Source organism: Athene noctua, chromosome 1 (genome assembly GCF_965140245.1).
Source record: "Athene noctua chromosome 1, bAthNoc1.hap1.1, whole genome shotgun sequence".
In the NCBI taxonomy this organism is placed as follows: domain Eukaryota; kingdom Metazoa; phylum Chordata; class Aves; order Strigiformes; family Strigidae; genus Athene; species Athene noctua.
In genome coordinates, this window is record NC_134037.1 from 38,198,993 (window position 1) to 38,220,712 (window position 21,720).

A 21,720-nucleotide genomic window follows, 5' to 3' on the forward strand; every position below is an offset into this window, starting at 1 on the left:
CCACAGAAGATGGATTTTTCTGCAGTCAGTCAAGTGCTATTACACACTGCCACCACTAAGAGCAACACGCAGACTATCTGGATACAGTAGTTGAGACCAGGCGTCAAGAGGACTACAGGGGATCATCTGTGCCCAATCACAACATCCATAGACCTTGCAAAAGTTGTTTCCAGTCAGTAGAAAACTGTTACTCAAGAGTGGAAACACTAATTACAGATGTTGAAGGACCCAGAGGTTCCTCCCACAAACAAGGTTCCCTCTCAATGCACTGGCTTTATACATTTTAACTGTAATAGTATTTGCATAAAAGTAACTCTAAAACTAGAAAGTTCAGAAAGGGAAAAAGCTGTAGAGCTAGAGGGCAATAAGGGAAAAAGGGAAACTATACCTGTGATACTGTTCCCAGCAAATTAATTTATTTTCACCTTCCTAATGGAGATACACCTCTTTTTTTTTTTTGTACAAGTCACCACAGTATTTGCTTCAGGAAGAGTCTGGTAACAGGATGTGACCATTTGTGAACTTAGGAAGGGGTTGATACTATGAAACAGCTTAGAAACTATACATTTGTAATTCAGTTCAGCATGATAGTTAGAATTTGCCAGATATTAATGGGTTGACTTGCAAAGAAACAAAAACCCAACTCTTCTTACATGACCCTACATGACCCTTAATAACCACAGCAGTTACTTCATTGTTTTATGCCTTAGAATCCTCAGCCACTGGAAAGAAAAATAAACCCATCCCAGCAGTATCTTCAGGAGCAAAGCGTCACCTTCTAGAAGGGCAGCAGTCACCCACAATTAGGACAAGAAAGATAAGACAAATAACTATACACTCACAAACATGCATGGTGTTTACGCACAGACTTCTACCTCTTACATCACAGTATTCCCCCAAAGAAGTCACTGTGGAAGAGAAACACAGATAGTTAAATTCAGTGTTGCTGGTCAGAATTGTTCTGATACTCTGACCATCTGCAAGCAAAATGAACCAGCTCAATTCTCTAGTATTATAATCAATATAATTGGGACTGAAAGCAAGCAGGTGAACATGAGTTGCTCTTCACTGTAGGGTGCCTAGTAAGAACAGTCCCACACACTGGGTCTGGATCTGTGACTAATTTTCTTTCTGAATGCAGGAGCAAACAAAGTTATTGCATGATGCAGACACGAGCCTTTCTTTTCAGAAGAGCCATTGTGTTCAGAGAAATCTTGGCTCGAAGTATCTTGAAATCATGAGAATCCTTCTCTGTATTTTAGTATGTTTTGAATCAGGCTCATAGGGAGCGTATCAGAGAAGCATTTCAAAACCTGTTGTTTTACTAAGTAATGACCTTCAGTTTATTTTCTGGAACACCTCTGCGAAATCCTTCATTGCCTACCTTTTTAACTTGTGTACATGGCACCATGTAGTGAATAACATCACAATCAATGCTGCTGCCAACCCTCCCTCCCCCTCCAGTATCAATAACATGATATATAAAGTCAGAACTTTGTGTTAAAGATGATCTACACACAAAAATTTTACTCAAGTTATTTAATCAAACCATTTTGTTTAAAAATGAGTTAGTGATGATTGGAATTTTAATTAAAAATTTCAGAAATTACAAAAAATGGCATTATATAACAAACAGAACCTGAATATATGAGAGGAGTTAGACAAATCTGGTAGTATGGTCTACAGAAAACCTATGCAGAAGAGAGATCATCTGTTCCTGAGTTGTGTTTCTTTTTGTGTTCTTCTGACATAACATGATTGCCATGTAGAATTTTCTCTTTCTACCTGAGCCTTTGTGCTAGGTATGTCTCTTCTATCCATTTTTTGACGCTGATGTTACATATGCACAGTTAAGAGGCTCTCTGAATGCCCAAGAAAGAAAAAATATCTGAGGCCTAAAAGAAATACTCCAAATGAAAAGCAGTGTACTGTAAGCAGCCTGTAGGCAAAAAAACCCAAAATAATTCCTGTACTGACTAGTCAGAGATGCTCGTCCGGTAGCTGCCCTGAATGCTAGGGCTGCCACATAAAAGCTTGCTGCCTTCTCAGCCAACTCATTCTGCAATAAATAATAATGCTCCCTTGTGAGAAGGGTAATTTTACTTAACATACCATTACACATCAGTAAGTCTCGAAAATTTTGAGAGTGATGGCAAAAGAGAGTGTGAAAGGAAGCAAGGGCAAGAGTGAAAGAAAGAAGGACAAGGGGGTAAGAGAGTGATCACACAAGAGTAAGAGAGAGCTTGAAGGGTATGTGACAGAGCACGAGCAAAGGGCACAAATCAGTAAGCCTCTGGAAGTCCTTCCATTCCTATGGCATCCCTACCAGCTCTGTGCTGCTGAGCCTCTCAGACCCTGAGCCACAGCTGCGCAAGTCAGATGGTGCCACGTGGCAACAGTGACAGTCAGTCTGGAGCCCAAGTCGGGGCAAAAGTATCTTCTCTGATTGACTGAAGCAGCCAGCCAGCACCTATCTCATCTATCAAAGTCCCTCAGAACACCCTCCCTGTCTTTCTGCCAAAACAGTCACTGCTGGACCTCCAAGGTCTGTACTTGGATATTACATTTTAGAAGAAATCTCCTGCATCTAGATTAGGCTGTTCTATCAAAGTGCATCTTTCCTCTATACATATACTCATTCATGTAAATTATTCCTTCATAAGGCTTTACAATATATCTGAAATGTTTCAAATCTGTATCTAATAAATATTACATGAAAATATTTTTTCAGCATTTACATATAAAACATATAAAAATATGATCATTGTAAGATTACTTCTTCGATGTCATCTTCTAAAGAACCAAGGGTCTTAACTCCTGGCTTGCTTGTAGTGTGTTGCAAACGGTGTCTGCTTAGGTTTCTTACTTCACCAAAAACCTCACTGTCTTCTTTGACTTTACTGGTTTTATCAACAAGAAGAGTACTACTAGAGTCCCAATCTATGTCAAAAGGTGTTGTATCATTATTTTTAGAAAGAAAGATGGTACTGGCACTGCTTCCAAAGAGTTGCTCCATTAAATTGGACTTCCTTTCTTTCTTACTATTGAAATCTGCATTTTCCTTAACATTTTCTTCTAAGTTGTCGCTTTTTTGAGTAAGCCAACTCTGTCTCCCTGATCCTTTCCCAAAGGAAGGTATGTAACTACCAAATGCTATCTCACTACTTAAATCTAAGGTCCTTACATTTCGTTGCTTCTGCCCTAGTGCTCTTGTGGCATCATCTCGGCTGTCATCTACAGGAAATCCATTAGTAACCTTTCCAGGAATCTCAAAGAATTGATTAGTTTTTTCTTTTTTCTCTATGGAATGCAATCTTCTTGCTGTATTTATGAGTAGTGCTTGGGAAGCAGGTTTCATGTTCATCACATTTTGAGTTTCTCTATCAATTTCTTGCATTTTAGCAAGCAGGAACTCTCTTTTTCGCTGCTCTTCCAGCATTTCAGTGCTTTCTCTCTCTACTTCAGGTTTGTGGACTTGTGTCTCCATCTTTGTTTTCTCTTTATCCAATAAAAAGCTGCTTTCCTTTTTCATTTTGTCATATTCTTCCCTTTCCCAGTCTGCAAGAAATGATTAAACATTATTTAAAATGTTTTAGTTTTAAAATTACTTTAAAAGAATATTTTGAAAATAATGCAATCAAAAGCCATTGAGTTTTTAATATGCTCTTCTATGCATAACATTGTTTCCCTACTGCAAAAATAAATTCTTCAAAAATTACAACAAAATTCACACCAGGTTCTCTACTAAGATATAAAAGTTTACTGTCATATTCCAAAGGGATTAGGACATTATCCACATTTTAAAATTTTCAGAGGAACTTCATTTCTGCCAATTGCCTCTCCATTTTCTGGGTCTGAATGAAAATGAATACAACATCACTGATTTTAACAGTTCTGACTTGCACAGTACTTTGTTTTCCTTTGTCAGCACCATTGACATTTAGATGGTTCTGGGATATACATTTGGGGTTTTTTTTCCATGAAGGGAACTAGTCCTGTGAAGCTACCAGGCCAAAAAGTCATGGGACTCATTACCGGTTTCAAGTAGTGAATGCTTTAAAATATACTGTGTCTGCTGCATACAGAAAACAGCTTTACGTTGAACTCGGTGAGAATGTCTGTGCAAATATCAAATGTCAGTTTGGTGCCCCTTTATAGCTGTGCAAAGGTGCAAAACAATAATAAACTTCTAGATAGATCCTGCAAATATTTATGTGTACAAGAAAAAGGAAGCCTCTCAAATATTTCTCTCTTCAAAATATTTTTCTATCAAGAGGTATGTCTTTGGCCAAAAGCTGAATATGACTTCCTGGCCCCTTCAACTGCATTCCCCTTTGAACACTTTATTCAAATTTCTGACTGATGTTTTCACAAAATTCCACATTATCTATTCTACTTCAGATCAAACTTACAGTAATAACTGCAATTAAATATATTTAATATATATATTTTTTCAATAACATAACATTACACCAAGTTAAGTAAGGAGCTACTTTCTGTATGTAAGGTGGGAAAAATATCAGCTTACACTGTAAGATGGGCAAGGTGGTCAAATCACCCTACTTAAAAGACATAACAACAGATTCTTGGCTTATGTAAGTTGTGCACTGATGTCAGCAGAGGTAGAAGATTTTACTCAGGATTCACCTTTGAAAGCAGCTATAGATTTTTTTAGAATTCTTCCATGTCATCTAGAATAAGTGTTACTGTTCATTAATTATAAACATGAAAGAATATTTTAACGTGACAGGTTGCAGTCCACCTAAAATACTTTAGATTAAGAGACTTATGAATGAAGTCATTAAGATGTTGTGAAAACCAAATTAGTATTTTCTGGCTTGTCTCAGGAATAGCGTGGCCAGCAGGACCATAGAAGTGATTGTTCCCCTGTACTTGGCACTGGTGAGGCTGCACCTTGAATACAGTGTTCAGTTTTGGGCCCCTCACATCATGACAGACACTGAGGTGCTGAAGTGTGTCCAAAAAGCAACGAAGCTGGTGAAGGGTCTAGAGCACAAGGAGCAGCTGAGGGAACTGGGGTTGTTTAGCCTGGAGAAAAGGAGGCTCAGGGGAAATCTTATTGATCTCTACAACTACCTGAAAGGAGGTTGTAGTGAGGTGGGTGCATGTCGGTCTCTTTTCCCAAGTAAGAAGTGATATGATAAGAGGCAATATCCTCAAGTTGCACCAAGAGAGGCTTAGATTGGATAGTATGAAAAATTTCTTCACCGAAAGGGGTTGGCAAGCATTGGCTGCCCAAAGAAGTGGTGGAGTCACCACCCCTGGGGGTGTTTAAAAGATGAGCTGACGTGACACTAGGGTGTAGTGGTGGACTTGGCAGTGTTAGGTTAACAGTTGGACTCAGTGATCTTAAAAGTCTTTTCCAAACCAAACCATTCTACGATCCTAAGATTCTAATAAAAAAGCAATATTAAAGTACAATTATAGAAACCGACATTTCTCAAACAGCCACACCAAATGATTCAGATAACCACAAGTGAAAAGAAACTACAATTTCAAATTATATGACTGGAGTAGATATGTACTGAAAAAAACAGGCCATATTAAGTAAAGCAGATTTGTTCTACAATAGTAAAAATCTATTGCGTACCTCGATAACATCTAACAAGTTAGAGATAACATCAGCATTTACCTGCTATATCATCCTTGTGTTGTAAAGCAAAATCTCTCAGGCTTCCATATTTTTTCATGGACAGCATTTTTTGCTGCTGCATACTTAATCACAGCTGAGTACAGGGGACAGATTATTCTATATCCCATACTTCTTTCTGATTCTCTTTGCATAATATAACTGAAAATAATTTTCCACTGTAGTGATCTCTGCAAAATCATTTCGCTCTTCTCACAAGAAACTAGCAGCCTGCCTTGATTAGTATTCTATGGTGTATTTTCCAGCCTTCAGCTGCCTGTTTCCTTACCATCATGTAGTTTTTGAACCCTCTCCTCTAAAGCCTGTATTTCCTGAAAATGACTCTGTTTCTCTTCTCTTTCCCTGTCTCGGTCTTGTCTTAGGAGGTCAGCTTGCTCTTTCTGTTCTTTGTCCTGAATTTCCTTTTCCTGAAATAGATTGATACAAAACAGAAACTGATCGGGAATAATAATCAATAAAACAAACAAATAAAACCATATGAACTTCTACATCATTACATTCTTACTGCTAAACATAAAAATGAGCAAGTCATCTAAATCAAGCCAGCTTTGACAACCTAGGGGTTTGGCCCTAAAATCTTATCACCTCTAACATAGTTTTATGCACCTGAAACAAAATGAATAGACAGTCACTCTGTTCTGTATTACACCTCTCATGAAAGCTGCAGCTCCAATGTCATAAAGCAAAATTATCACTGTGTTAGGGTAGTTCTCTTTAGAAGTCAGAAGTTTCATTTTCAAGGACTTTAACAGAAGGCCAGACCTCATCACCTTATTCTTTTAATAAGCAAGCATCTAGTTACAAACAAGCAATAAATCTATTTCCACAATCTGATCTTTTTACTCAAGTGAGTGGGTTGTAGATTTGGACAGTTTGATAGTGGTGCTTAAAAGTTATGGAGAACTAAAGTAACAAACAGTGAAAGAGAAAGGTTTAATTTTAAAAGGAAAGAACCTGCAGAAGGTATTAATGTCAGCAGTAAAAATCACTAACAGAAAAGTAGTAGCAATGAGGTGAAGAGAAAGCCAGTGTAATCCAACATGTGGATGCTAACTTTGTAGCTTGTGATTATTTTAGGGCAGAATAAGATTCTAGATTAAAAGAGAAACAAAAGAAACAGTTACTAGTTAACAAACAAAGAAAATATGACTATTAGCCAAAACAACTTCAAATATTTTCCCTTCATTTACAAGGCTGTCATTATTTTATTTTAAAAACCAAAAAACTTCATAAAGAGATGGTGGCCAAGTATTTAAAATGCTTGACTTAGAAAAATGATGAAAGCACAGGCTACCCAAATCTAATTTACGTTACTTAAACCAACAGCCATACATGAACTAGAGAGGTTTGTAAGATGACATATAGTTGGACTCCATGAGCTGCACTGCACCAACTGTGCAGTTCTGTAACTCACACACCAAAGTATATGCTGGAAGAATGCACACATTAAACTACATCCATACAGAAAGGATTCTGGAAGAGAGAACATATGAATGAAACAGTCATAAAAAAGCTTCAGTCCTACCAGGAAGCCAGTCAAGACCATCATCAGAGAATTATTACTGACAAATAGTCCTAGCCTTATGTAATCAGAATTTGTACAATTTGTACCATAATCTGTGTCATTCTGATTTGTAATACCTTACAAATCTCTTTGATTTTAGCCTGAGGTCACAGTATTTGCAATACTTCTAATGGTGCTATTTTATAATAAAAAGGGAAATGGAAAACTGAAAAAATCCAACCATATTCACAAAGCTGGAAAGACGACAGAAGAAATACCAGCATTATGACAATAAGAGGAAGTGTTAGATTTATGCATTGTGAAATAAATCTGGAAAGTAAAAGAAACCATAATTAAGACCAAAGCAAAAAGAGAGACAAGGCAGCCAGCACTGTTACAACAGATTGCTCAAATAAGCATTATAAATAAAGGGGAGAAAACCAAAATGAAGTCTTAAAAACTTCAAAGAAATTACAGTGGCAGCAGACTGAGCAAACTGAGCTAACGGTTATCAGTAAAACATAGAATATGATGAATTAAGCATCACAAAGCCCAAGTATGATATTTCTGGAAGGGCAGAGTTGGTCTTAAAGATTGCAATGTTTTCTAAATTATATTTCCTATATATTTATATTTGTATATTCACACATATTTTCTAAAAGTTGTGCTTTAAACAGTCTGATAGGTGAGTGATCTGGAGGAAGTTTCAAATTTTTATGGAACTCACTATTTTAGGAAGAATCCCTTCTTTCTTGTTTACTGTGTCACCACAGGCAAGTTCTGATTCTGGAAATAATTCTACTGGTGAGAAGTATCCACTGGTCTGCACACCCTTTGTGAGCTGTGATCCTTTTTTAATATTTTGGTTGTTGGCTGTAGAAAATAAAAACAAATTAAATAAAGTTTTCACTTGAAAATACCCCACTATATACCTATCTCTCATTTTATTGATTTGCAGGAAACATAAAAGTATTGGAGCCAATGGAAGTGGAAAGTATTGACAAGTTTCACATAGCTGTTTTCAGCATCTGTAAATGCTATTTAAAAAAAATTGCACACAAAACTTCTACTGAAATAAAATAAAACCCCCTTAAAGTCATTACTGTATACTGAATATTTGTTTAAAAATCCCCACAAAATCTCTCACTCATCTTACTGCTTGCCACAGAAGCTACATGTAGAGAAGCAAACTCATAAAACTAAAATTCACTTATCTGCATCTTTGGAACACACACACTTATCTCTATGGAATGACATTTTAAAAAATCTGAACCTAAAATGAAATAATAGTAGAACAGCTATAATAAAATGAGCAGCAGACAAACTGTTTGAAATGCTGGCATTAACAATTTAAGACAGTCCCATAAATTCCTGCTTCTTCTGACAAATAGATTCTACTGATCCAGTGAAAACAGTCCAAGCACACATACAGACACACATATATACAAACATATTTATGTGGGTAGCATAAGGCTTGAGGCTGCCTTGTCACACCAGAAGAAATCACCGCACTGATACTTTTAAAAGATTATGTTCTGGGACATAGGCACTCTTTGAGGAAAAAAAAAGAGTGCAGCTTGTCTGACAGACAGTAAACATGAATTAGGAAAAAATAAATTAAAAACATCACCAAAATATTCATAGCAGTGAAGTTAAGTATTTTTAAATTATCTGTAATTTATTGTCATTTATTAAGAGAATTTACAAAACAATCTTTCTCTCCTCCTTCACCCAGGAACACCTGGTATGAAAGGAGTTAAGAACTCTGATGAAGCTCTGGATTTTGGTTCTGCTGCAGCTACAGAACAGTCAAATAAACAACGTGCCCTTCTTTGTAACAAGTGCTGTGTTGAAAGCAGTGCAAAAAACCAAATGTTCTTGAACAAGCAGTGGTAGGGTCAAACACTGAATGGCATGAATAATAGCAGAGTAATTTTAAAGTGTCGCTATTTATTTTTCTGCCTTTATTTCTTTATATAAGTTACCTCTTTTTCGTTGTATAATATCCATGTCTTTTCTTGGTGATAGCTTCAACATACGATTAGCGTATATATTTTTTGCTTCAAGTTCTCTTTCTTTTTCCTGTGAATTAAAGAGGTAGGTATAACAATGAGTTACTAATGTTTAATTTACTAGTCATTAGCAAAGCTGTAAATTACATTAAAAATACATGCTGTAAATAGAAACAGAGAAGTAATCAAACGTTACATCTGATGTTTTAAGGAGAACAATCACATTCCTGACTTGGCTCATGCTCTAAGAAAGCAGACAAAACTAAGCAGACAGAACCCCCCAACAAACTTATTAGCAAAATGTTCTGGAAAAAAAAAACCACCTCTGAAGTGAAAATAAAACTAAATGCCAATGCTTCCATCAACATGAGTAAGATTTACAACGTATTTATAGATTGCACAACTGAATTTTCAGTATTGTGAAGAGTTAAAACATTTCAATGCTAGCAATGTTACTTGTCACAGGGCATGTCAGTACCACTGAGCAGAGGCTCACTGCATCACAGAGGTAGAGATATACTCTTCTTTAATGACATTTATTGAATAAAATACAGAAGCAAACAGTAAGTTATCAAAAATAATCTATAAAATATTTTGAAAATATTAAACTCTCCACTAACAAATCAGGCTTAAAACACTCTAAACGTAGAAGTTTGAGTTACTAATGCTGCTACTTGCTTGGTAACTAGTAAGGTGGTAAACTGGTGCACCTCCATTATATAAGTATGTTTGAGACTTTGGGTTTCAGGGTAATTCTCCTAGAAATGAAGTACTTCAGCTCAAGTAATTTAATTTTTTTTTCCTAAGGATAAGATGACTAGATAGAACGTAACAATACTTTCAGTCCTTAAATTTAAAATGTGGGCAACAACGGGGTAAGGGGATGCAAATAAACCTTTGCACAAAATTTAGCAGCACATGTGGATATCACAAATACATGAAATTAATCTTTATACAAACCTACAGTAATGCAAGTACATTAGTAACAAAGTACTGTATACACCTGCAGATTTAATTTTAAATTCAAGTGTAATTTTCCAGTGCATCTTGTGGTTTAATCTCAAATGCTTGCCTATGTACTTGATCCTTCTTTTTTTAACTTGTGCTAACAATAATGATTAACGTAGAGACATTCCCATTATACACACTGTAGGGTCGGAGCACAGAACGTTTCAGGAAAAGCACTCACATGTAGTATATAATTAAGTACACATCAGAGAGTGCAGTCACTGGTAAACTATTCAAACCTGATTACAGATACTTCCAAAGATAAAATGCCAGAACATGTTTAGCAACTTGTATTGCTTCACATTCTACCTTCAGCTTCTGATTTAGTTGACGAAGCTCTTCTTGGAGAATCCTGTTTTCTTCTTGAGCCTCATACATCTTTTTTTTCTTTGAATGTAACTCTCGTTGAAAACTGCTACCACTTAATTCAAGATTTCTTTCCAAATCCTTCAATTAAAACAAAATATTTTAAAATAACTGAAGTACATTTCTTATAGTCAAATTACTTAAATAAAATGACAGTAAATCAGCATCTTAAGAGTCAGATATCAGCTCCACCACTGCTGTAACACTGAATACATTTAAACCCTTAATCCTAACTTTGAGGGGGCAGACAGAGCACCTGCAGATGCTGCAGCTCATCCTTCTGGAGTATTGAGAGGTGACTTGAGGACATAATGGGAACATACACTACTTTCTGCAAGGCTCTTGGCACAGTGGACCTCCAGATCTCTAAGACAAATCTCAAATTGATGGTTAAGAAACAGAATACCTCCCTGTAAGAGGGAAGAAGACAAGAAACAAATTTTAACCTTTCTACTAGAAACAAATTTGTAACTGTGATTTCATTTACATAGCCTTGCCTTGCTATAGCTGTTTTAAGTGAGCCTGTGATGATCAGAGAAGGAGTAAGAGTAGAAGAAAAGCCCTTACTTTTTAGAGTATGATTCATTTTAACATTATCGAGTACTACAAACACTGAAATACCTGATCATAAAACTACAGATGCCAGATGGTGCTACTACAGGGCGAGGTGATGTGGGTAATAAGTTTATATCTTGGTATTTTGGGATTTATTTTATGAAAGCTTAGTTTCCAGTTTAATCCTTTGGATTTCCAGACCTATTATCTCTGTAATGTAATTTAGGTGTAATTACTAATATAGACATCAAACTTTAACATCATTTAAATGACCAAGATAATTTCAGCTAAAAGTAGTATTGCATACAACTACCAACAGTTTAGCAGTGTTAACACAATTATTTTTAAATTAGTTTTTAGACATTTTTACAGTGTAGACGTGTTTACAAAAATGTAAAGGTTTTTGCTGAACAAAATTAAAATATATTGCACAAAATTCTTAAAATGGATACCCATGGAATGTTCTAAAGCTCATTTCAGTATTAAAAAAATTGCTGTAATTTTGTTCAGCTCAGTTCTCATATGTGCAGAACAGTGGACAATCAAACATTGCATGAATGAAGTTCACAAAATTGAGAAAGAATTACTATATATGTGTTTTTTAGAATTTTAGTATACAGTTCCCTAAATACCCAGAAAATTCTTTAACAAATGCTTCCTCTCCAAAAAGAAAAATTAGATTGCACAAAGTTGTATTATAGCTGCATGCACTTCTGAAATGTTATTACTGGTCATAAAAACACCTAAAAGCACAAACCGACAGTATATTTTCTGACAAAATATACTCAATTTGCAAACAGAAATTTGAATTCACAGCTACCAAGTGTGTAACTATATAATCACATTGGAAATAATTTACTTGGTGCTGCTTATGTGTAAAAAAAAAAAATAATTTTCTATTTGCTCCACAACTGTGAAAAAATACAATTCACGAAGCTCATTATGGTAAGAAATTACCAGAATTTCTTACAAAGAGAAAGTAATCTCACCTTAATTCTTCTTTCACTGTCCTCTAACCTACTCTCTGCATAGGCTAGTTTCTTTGTCAGGTCATCTCTTTCAGCAAGGTGCTTATCTGCAGACAGCTTTTTCAGTTTCTGCAAGACAATTTTTGTTCTGTACAGTTCACCTTCCGAATCTTTCAGCCGTCTCTCAGTTGCACGTTCCCTCTCTTGAGATTTTCGTAGGCGCTCCCTTAATATTCTAATCTCATTGTTGTGCCGGGCAAGGAGCTGAGAGATTTCGTTTTCTGTATCTTCAAACTTATTCAAGGCTTTCTCCTGCCTGTGCTGAAGCCTCTTCAGTGCCTTGTTTTCCTTCTGCAGCTCATCTAGTTTGATGTGGAGTTCAGTCAGTTCATTTCGGAGCTCATTGATTTTCAGCAGTCTAGCAGAAAGAACTCTTTTTGTAACAAGATCTATATCTTTTGCAGGAGAATCCCTAGTGAGGCTCTGAGAACGGAAACCCCACCGTGTCTCTCTTTTGCTTGGTGCATATTTGGAACCCAATTTCTTTGTGGCTACGAGAGGAAAAATAAAAAGCATATTTATTATAAGACAGTGCAGTTTGTCTATTCAGACATCCTTCCTGCAATGAAGCTCTGCCTGAAACAATTTTACAATACTTAGCAGAGATTGCAGCTTTCAAACCAGACAATAAAAGGCATGTATGTGATAGACTTATGATCCTTTTGATAGATAAAACCCAGATTTATGTTTGTTATGTACTGTAAGAGGTAGTATTTGCAGACATCAATATAGGACCATTGTAAAGTAATAATCTGCAAATCTTATCAGAAATTACAGTCATATTTGGTTAATATTTGATGATGTTTATGAAAATGTTTTAGAAATACTGTACTCTTATGCATACAATATTATCAAATGCTTTTAAAATGGCAACAATTAGCTGAGCACTAGCTAGTTATATATTATGCAAGATGTAATTCTCTCAGACAAATGCAGTAGTATTTTCAAATCCAGCTGCCATGCTTACAGACAAAACAGCAGATTTCAAAGGCTCAATGCAAAAAGCCTCCAAAGCAAAATGATAAATCCCACGAAAATTCAGTTCTCCCGTGAATAATTTATTCTTGTATCACAAGTTATTTGCCACACAGTATCCTTATTTGATTACTAGTATGCATCACTCACATTCCTATTTGATATTATTATTTTATGATCATCCCCACAGATAAAAGCTAAACATTTTGTTTCTATCTTATTTGCTTCTCAAGCCACACTCAAAGAATGAAGGATATAATGCACCAAAAATATCTCTTAAAACAATTGAATATACAGAGAGTGCATAATTCATGAAGGTACATCAGTGTTTGGAAGAAACATACTGTGCAGCAGCTTTTAATTCAGGCTTGAAAACGGTGATACAGAAATAGTGCAGTTACGTATACACAGACAGTGAGTGTGTGTGACAGCAAATTCTTCCTCCCCTTTGGCGCTCACCATGTTTCTATTCTACAGAGAATATTTTGGAGCAAAAATAAAAGCTTTAAAATATTTTCTTATAATTTCCTCTGAACATTTTTCACAAATACTCATTCATTTTCTGCTTGATGCTTATTTTTTCCACAGCTTGGGCAAACAAAAGAAGGCCTTTTTTCCCCCCTTTACAAAGAATGCTTATGTCACATTCAGGTGTGAAAAGATTATTTAATACATGCACTGCAGAAATGATGCCACTCCTATCACCAACTAAGGCCATTCCCATTAACCCCAGACTTCCAGCCCCTTCAAGAATTTCTCCACATTTAGGGCAGAACAGACAATTCCAATACCAGGTTTGCACTTTTGACCATATAGTTGAATTAGGGAATAGTGTCTTTCAAGGACATGACATTCATAATACCTTCATGTAATAATTATGTTCAGTTCTGGCTACGTAATCAAAGAACTAGTCATTCATTGCCCCCTCCAAATTAAATAGCACAGTGGAACTGCAGTTTTTGTTTCCCAGACAGCTAACCCATGACTGCTACGGAGAGGATGCCACTTCTGAACACAGAGAAGCTTGGCAAAACACCAGTTGTACCAGGACACCAACACCATCAAGGATCTGAAGAGATATACTCCCTGGGCAACTTCAATGTTTAAGGTTAGATCTTCTGGCACACTCAGATCTTAATGTTGACTCAATGATTCACACAGTACCTAGCACTTATGAATCAAATAGAGTACTTGCTTGAGAAAGGCAGGATATGCTCTGATTTCACCAGCAAATGTGTGCAATTATTTAGAACAAGCTGCCAAGGTACGGCAGAGGCTTCACATCCCTACTTCAGCACAGGACCTCTATAACCACTCTCTGCCTTTTTGTAGGGATATTCACTTCTCCATAATTTCAATCAAGCAAGCAGCTTATGTAGGTGAGGTGTGTGAGAGGCAAAGTGGAGCTATTTCAGCTCAAATTGGAGATATTTTACCCTCAAGGAAGGACCAGGAAAAGCTTTCTTTTGAATTTCCACATGCACCTAACTTTCACCAAACACATTTTCTCTCTCTTGCATGTTAGTGGTCCTTCACTTGTTTGTTTTTTGAAAGTACCCAGTATTACACTATAATGCTTAGTCAACTAGACTTCCACAAGACAGAGATCTTTAGGGGTATTTTGTCAAAGAAATTTTAACAAATGTTTTGCTTTTACTGACTGCATAGTAAGGACTTGCTTTGAGTCCTTGGCCTCAAGACTTTTTGTCAAACACAAAAAGAGAGCATCAGCATGATTCAACAAAATGCTAGTATAAGAACCACATTCACTTGTTCAGAAAAATATGAGTAATTCTGAAAATCACTAAAATCTTCCTTATGCAGGAAGAGGTTATTAGTTTTCAATGGAGCAGTTACAGTCTATCTGCCATCTGTAGCATAATTCACATGAACCTTATTTGTAGATTCTCAAAATGGTAGTTTCCTGCTTTTATTTCAGCTTTCAAAGATTATTGACTCTTTAAAGAAGTTACAAAGCAGCAACTTTGCTATCTACCTACCTTGGTAGTGCACAAGGCTGTTTGAAGTTTGTGTTTTGTGATCTCTTTTTTCTTGGCTTGTAGATGGATAGCTTAGTGTTGGCGACTGGCCAGATGAATGAGATGTGTTATCTTCATCTGAATAATAGGAGTCACTATTTTTATTCCCATCTGATTTCCTGTCGTGTTCAGAATCTGGGCTCCTTACTCTTTCTCCCATTTTTCAGATTTAACTGCTTCCCAGATTTTTCTCAAAAACTGTTCATTTTGACACAAAGGACCTTTCAGTTGTTACAATGGTAGCAGCTGGATTATTTCTTTGGATTTATCATCTTCATCTCCAAAGCACGAGACCTTTCCAGTGCGGTTCAGCAAGCAGTAGTTATCATTCAGAACGCATTTTTTTCTGTAACAGTTTAGAGAGAGGGAAAAAGTGAGAATGAGCTTGCTGTTTAGTTAAGAAAGAAAGGTAAAAAACCCTGTAAAATTATTCAAGATTCCTATAAACTTATACTCCATGCTGTGCTACATTAGCCTTATCTATACTAAATGTCACAGACATATCTCTAGGAATGCTACTAGTATTACACTCAGTAGTCGTAGAGTTCTCTCTGAGTTCACCCTCAACAAAGAAATCAGAAAATTAACACAGCTAAATCTAAAATAAGAAATTACTCCTAGGTTAAGAGAGAGGGAAAAAGAAGTATTTGGAAAACAGAAGACAAGTGAAAGTTTGATGCTACTCAGGAAAAGAATGTAAATATATTTTTAAACTTTTTAACCAAACAATGTATGCAACTAGAATTGAGATATTTGTAGAATTCGACTAAATCTTCTGTATTGCAATTTCTGACACTCCAATGATGTTAAACAATGGGCTTGAAAATCAGTTGCCCCATTTGTCTGGAGGACATTCTGTCCCTAACCACGAATGAGACTGTACCTATGCATCACAGTCTTTGCCCTGGAAAGTACTCTCATACTCTACAGCATCTAGGGTTTCATGCCTTCAGGAACTGGCAGAAGCACGAACATTTGTGTCATGTGCCTTACAGGAAAATGCAAATACAACCTTTTGGAGTTTTTATATCTGATAAAGAGAGACCACACTGCTGGTACATGGTATATATTAGATCTGCAGCAGGTATAAAATGAGAAGGGCTGCTCCTACAGCCTGTTTTCTGATGTAAACTGAAAAATCTTCTAATTTCAAGGTAAAAATCACCTTATTTTGCATTTTTGGAGACACTTCCTGCCAATATAATGGAGTAAATATATCCAAAATTTTCCTCACCTTCTCAGTCAAAAGAATTTTCTCATCAGTTTAGGAAGTATTTTACTGACTACATTCAGCCTCCCATGTCTTTTGTCTCTCTCACCACTTCACAGCTCTCAGGCTTATTTCACCATCTATCTCCCTTCAATCCAACTTCAGGACATCGAGCCTCTAATGGGTGAATAAATTGGACTTGCATCAGAGCCCATAGGTTCTGCCTGTTTAATGACATAAGCTCCTAGCCCATTTCTAAATGGTAAAGCAAACTGTTACACACAAAAAATTGAGCAGCTTTCAATCAAAATTCCTCTACATTGCAGGGCATACAACATACCTGTAAACGAGCTGTAAATTTGTCACTATTTTATTTCCCGATAATGCTTCTCGGCCCTCTATTCCACTGTCTATACATACAGAATTGCATAGCCAAGCAGAACAGAAATGTCAGTTGCCAAGACAGTTTTTATTACAAATTCAAGCTTTCTGGCCCAGTTCACTGTTAGCACAACTCTGCCTCCAGTGACTGGAATCCATCTGCCCTCATAATCTATATACAGAAGGAATTAGAGGACTAAATATCCCAACAGATTTCTCAACTGGGAAGCTGCTGGGAAATTAATACTGAATTATTTGGAAGAGAGGTTTTTTCTTTACTTAGGGAGTAACTTTTGAAAATAATGTTTTTTAAGCACCTAAATATTTTCAAAGTGGTCCAACTAAACTACATGCCTAAAACTTAAGTCAGAGAAGATTCTGAGAAAATTAAATTTGCACTGCAAAGCCCAGAAAGATCTCGAGATGCTTGAGAGCATTTGTCCCAGATGAAGCCAGTCAAGTCCCAGAGGGAGAGTGGGTGGGTGAAGATAACACCAGAAAAAGGGTTTGGTACTAATCTGTGCCTATTATCACTGTAACCGTATATAACTTGAACTGTGTTAGTATCTGGACTAATACGAAGTCTTTGATTAGACTGTTAGTATTTTAATTAGACTAACAATCAACTGTTGGCTCTGCATTTGTGTTCCTTGCTTGCTCGTAACAACATTCTGAATAAAACAAACTGGTGGGAATTCAAGCAACCTAGTCTGTTACTTGGATGCAAGTCTGTCCCAGGGCCAGAGGGTCACATGTGGCACCCAGGAGTCCCGGACTCCCGAAGTGGGCACATCAGTGTTATAGGCACCACCACATCTAGAAGTGTTAACTCAGCCCTGCGTGGAGGCAGGGATTACTCTACAGTGCAAATATCTTCAACAGATACACCCAAATTTGGTCTGTCTTCAAGACACAGGACAGAAAGAAATCATTATGCAGGCTTTCTCTTGAGAATAAAACAAATATCAATGAAAACAAATGGGACTGCATTTAGAGAAAACATAAATGCCTACAGTTCGATCATTAAGATGTCTAATTATATATATAAAACAAGAACGCTCACTTTCACTTACTGATTTAAAGCTGATCAGTTATTTTATAGTCCCACAAGTGTTCACTGAAGAGACAATAATATTTTTGAAGAATGCTTTTCATAACTCAGTGTATTTAAAACAGACAAATTTTAAGAACTGGAGGATTAATATTATCCATCACTTCTGTACTGGATATTCCCCACATTTGAGAATATTTTGCTAAGTATCATTTTGACATACAGCAACATAAGTGAACAGTAATTTTTGATGTGTTCTAGAAGTACTTTGAAAAGCAATGGACTGAAAACAAACTGAAAAAGGTGAACCAATAAAAGCTCCCTTAAGAGATCACCAAAAACATTTTCTGAATCTTCAAATGGTTTTCAGTAATTGGTAATATTATCATATTTTCCATATAAAACAAGAAACCTTAGTCTGTCAAGCCTTGCCAAATTCAGTTTTCCTCTAGTTTATAATGTAACTTGATTAACATAAAAAATGCATGGTTTATCTTGAGAATGAATGAACCACTAGGATATTTGAGTTTTACTTCAATTAGCCTAAGGACTGTCTAATTAAGAAATGCTTCGTTTCATTGACTTTTCAATTGTTACCAAGTAGTTTGAGTTGATTATAAAATAAATTCAACTTGTGTAAGATCCACAAAGATTATCTATTTTTCCCTGGTACATTTAATAAGTTTGTGAGGAGCAAAACACTGTGGGTTGGCAGTAGGTCTACTAAGCTTTCCCTCACCACCAAAACTCCAACCCTCTCTCCTCAAAAGCTTCCCACATGCTTTTAAAAGCCTAATGGTGTCAAGATCACATCACTACAGGATGGCTTAAGTAAATCTAAGACTTGTACAAACTTTAGAAACGGTTTTGTTTCCAGAATATCATATTCCTTCATTTCAGCAACTACTGCTATTTAAATGTACTTATTTTGTATTGAAAACACGATTACTGTTATAAAAACCAGTCAAGCTCCAGGTCACTGTGAAGGATGGACGTGGCAGTCAAAATAGAAAACACAAAACAACTCCAATGGTGACAGAATACTGTCTTCCTATCATTTAACTACTAGATTACAGGTATTAAGCGATAGAGAGAAAGGAAAATTAATCAGTAACTCTTCTCTCACAGTACACCTAGAGCTTAGTTCCGTAATGCATTACCCATAAAACTTTTAAAGTACTTTTCAATCTTAATACCTTTCTAAGATCAGAAGCAGCAAATGCTTTTACTGGTCACCATATGACACCTCCTGGATACAAAGGCTGACCTCTAATGGTCCGCTCAGTTTTTCCACCTATTCCGAGAGGGATAGCGCAAGAAAGACCCAGCCTCAGACAAGTTCAAAAGCATCAATCCAAATTATTAAAGTGCTGAACTTAAGAATGACTTAGAAAGAAATTCGTCATACTCCTCTTCCTCCACCCATTTTTTTCACATCCAAATACTATAATTTTTTCCAGAAAAGAGAGGAGCAAAAGAATTTACGTGTATCACATCAAAACATATTCACTGATGAGGCTTTAATGAGGAGCAAATATTTTATTAGGGATGCCTTCTGCACAACTGCTGACTTATCTGTATACATTTCTTCTAGGCTTACAAGCTTTTGGTGAATTAAAATGCTATATGGTTGTAAAAGCCAGTGTTAAATTTATCTGATTCTGTGACAGTAATATTTGGTGTAACTTTCATCAGCAGATCTCAAAATGAAAAAGTCTATATGAAAAAAGTCCATAAATCTCAGGTAAACAGTACCTGAGAAACAGTAGTGCAAATGGGTAATACACAGGCCAGTCCTACGGCGAGGAAAAAAAAGATTATGTTTCTAAATCCTCTACCGAGGAGGTGCATGCCGTTGTTCATATTTCCACCTATACCTCCGGTGTGTGTAGACTTACCTAGTTCAACTTAGCCCTTCCTGAAAGCAGCTCTCCAGTTCCCAAAGAGTAAGCAAGACATTTTCTTTCACTGGAGAAAAGTTCTTAAAAAACAGATCAAATATTACTTTTAATTAACTATTTTTTTTAAAACAACTAACGACTACATGTGACAGCACATTTTCAGTGCAATAATTCAGCCCGACAATAAGTGATTTTTGAGGAAAGGGAGCGACATCCGCGGCCCCGCTTTTCTGACGGCCTGTTGCCCGCAGGTGCTGGGGTCGAAGCCTCCCTCCGCGCCCTAACCCCACCGCTGGGAGCCCCGGGGCCCAGCCGCCGTCCCCGCTGCCTGCCCCGGGGCCGAGCCGCTCAGCCCGGCCCACACAGCATGTCGAGAGTAAGATCCGCAGCTGCAGATCCGAACACCCCCTCGCCCGGAGGCTAAGCCTAGGCCTAAGCCTGGGCCCGCTCCCAACCCTCCCAGCACCCAGGTACAACCCGCCCCGCCCCGCGGTACTCCCGCCGCCCCGGCCGGCCCCGCCGCCGCCGGCGGTACCTGCCCACCTGCCCGCCCGCCCGCCCGGCGGACGCGCCGGCGGTTGCCACGCTACGCTTAAAGGGGCCGCCGCGGCGCCCGGGGGTACTGACAGCGGCTCTCGCGCAACGGAGCGCTGGAGGAGGCGGGCTCTCCTCGTTAGCCATTGGCTACCCGACCTGCCAGCTCGACGGCGCGCGGTGGCTCCCGGCGGCTGATTGGTAGGAGAGGCCGGCTGCGGCCGAGGGGCAACAGCTGTCCCCATTGGTGGGAGGCTACATCCCGGCTGCTGATTGGTTGAGACGGTGTGAGGGGGGCGTTTAACGCCCGGGCGCTGCCGCACTCCCATGATGCTCCGGCACGGCGGCTCAAGAGGGCGGTGGAGGCCCCGCCCCGCGCCCTGTGGCCCCGCCCCGCGCCCTGTGGCCCCGCCCCGCCCCGCGGGCACTCCCCGGCAGGGGTGGTGGGCTTGAGGCCCTGCCCCGACACCGGCAAGCTCTGAGGCCCTGACCTGGCGCCACCATCTTGGGTTGTTAGGGATGTGTGTAGGGATCGAAAGAGGCGTTAAGTGCAAAATCCGAGAGATGCCCAGGAGCGCAGGTGTTGAAGGCAACACCCCACCTTTGTGCTGGCACCCGCTGCGTGGTAATGAGCCATCTCCCTCATAACCCCTCTGAGGGGTGGGATGGAGGGAAACCTTGGGTGGCCTTGGGCGCTTACCTTCATCCTGGGTTTGAAAATGAGGCTGTGGGTCTGAGCAACACCTGGGTGTAATGACTGATCAGAGATGAGAGCAAAAATGGGAAAAAGTACACTTTGCTTTGATATTTAAGTAGAATGAGAAGCTAGATGAATAACCAGTACATGATAGGTTTCATGTATATATACATCTCTCTCTCGGCATATCTATCGGTCTGTGTATCTCTGTATGTGCAGTCTCTGCGTGTGATGCAATTTAAAAGCAAAACTCCCCTAAACTGGGAGGAAAGGAAAAAAAAAGGAGGAATGGTATCAAATTATAAAATAATTCAGAATTTAAAATGGATTATACTGACAAAAGGATAAAAGTACTGCCTAAAGCTAGCAAATACGCTTGAATTCAAAGGCAGGCCCAATTTAACAAGGCTGTTGTGTTTTATTCCGCAAAGAAGTAAGGGGGTTTCTAAACCTTGTCTTTTACTACTCCAAGTTACTGTTTGTTTGTGTTGGGGTTTTTTGTGTTTTTTTTCCTAATGGTAACCTTTAATAAGGAATGTAGTCAAGCAAACTTCGTTCTGGAGAGAGGAAGGATAAAGAAACAAATAGCAAATCTTTCTTGCCTCACTTAACTTACTGATGGAATATGCTACGATAGCACAGTGACATAAGAATTTGGGTGGAGTAGGGTAAAGCAGAACATTTCATACAAAAATGATAACCTTCCTGCATGGGAAAGCATAAATACGACATTCTTGAGAGGGAGACAGATTTGCATTTGACAGAACTGTCTCTCCACAGTTCTGAAT

At 38.0% G+C, this 21,720-nt stretch overlaps 1 protein-coding gene across 2 annotated transcripts; it reads right to left on the reverse strand.

Moving 5' to 3' along the window:
- Positions 1–1,530: 1,530 nt before the first annotated feature.
- Positions 1,531–20,349, reverse strand: LCA5 (lebercilin LCA5). Of its 2 annotated transcripts, none has more exons than XM_074922650.1 (9): positions 20,245–20,349; positions 19,699–19,781; positions 15,120–15,504; positions 12,106–12,635; positions 10,505–10,642; positions 9,161–9,257; positions 7,903–8,048; positions 5,940–6,078; positions 1,531–3,558 (listed from the first exon to the last, which is right to left on the reverse strand). In XM_074922650.1, exons 3-9 carry the CDS (start codon positions 15,316–15,318, stop codon positions 2,762–2,764), a joined length of 2,046 nt encoding a protein of 681 aa, XP_074778751.1. In that variant the 5' UTR covers positions 15,319–15,504; positions 19,699–19,781; positions 20,245–20,349; the 3' UTR covers positions 1,531–2,761. The 2 variants fall into 2 exon arrangements, with proteins under 2 accessions (XP_074778751.1, XP_074778742.1); XM_074922641.1 differs by having other exon boundaries at positions 5,940–6,105.
- Between the last annotated feature and the right edge of the window lie 1,371 nt (positions 20,350–21,720).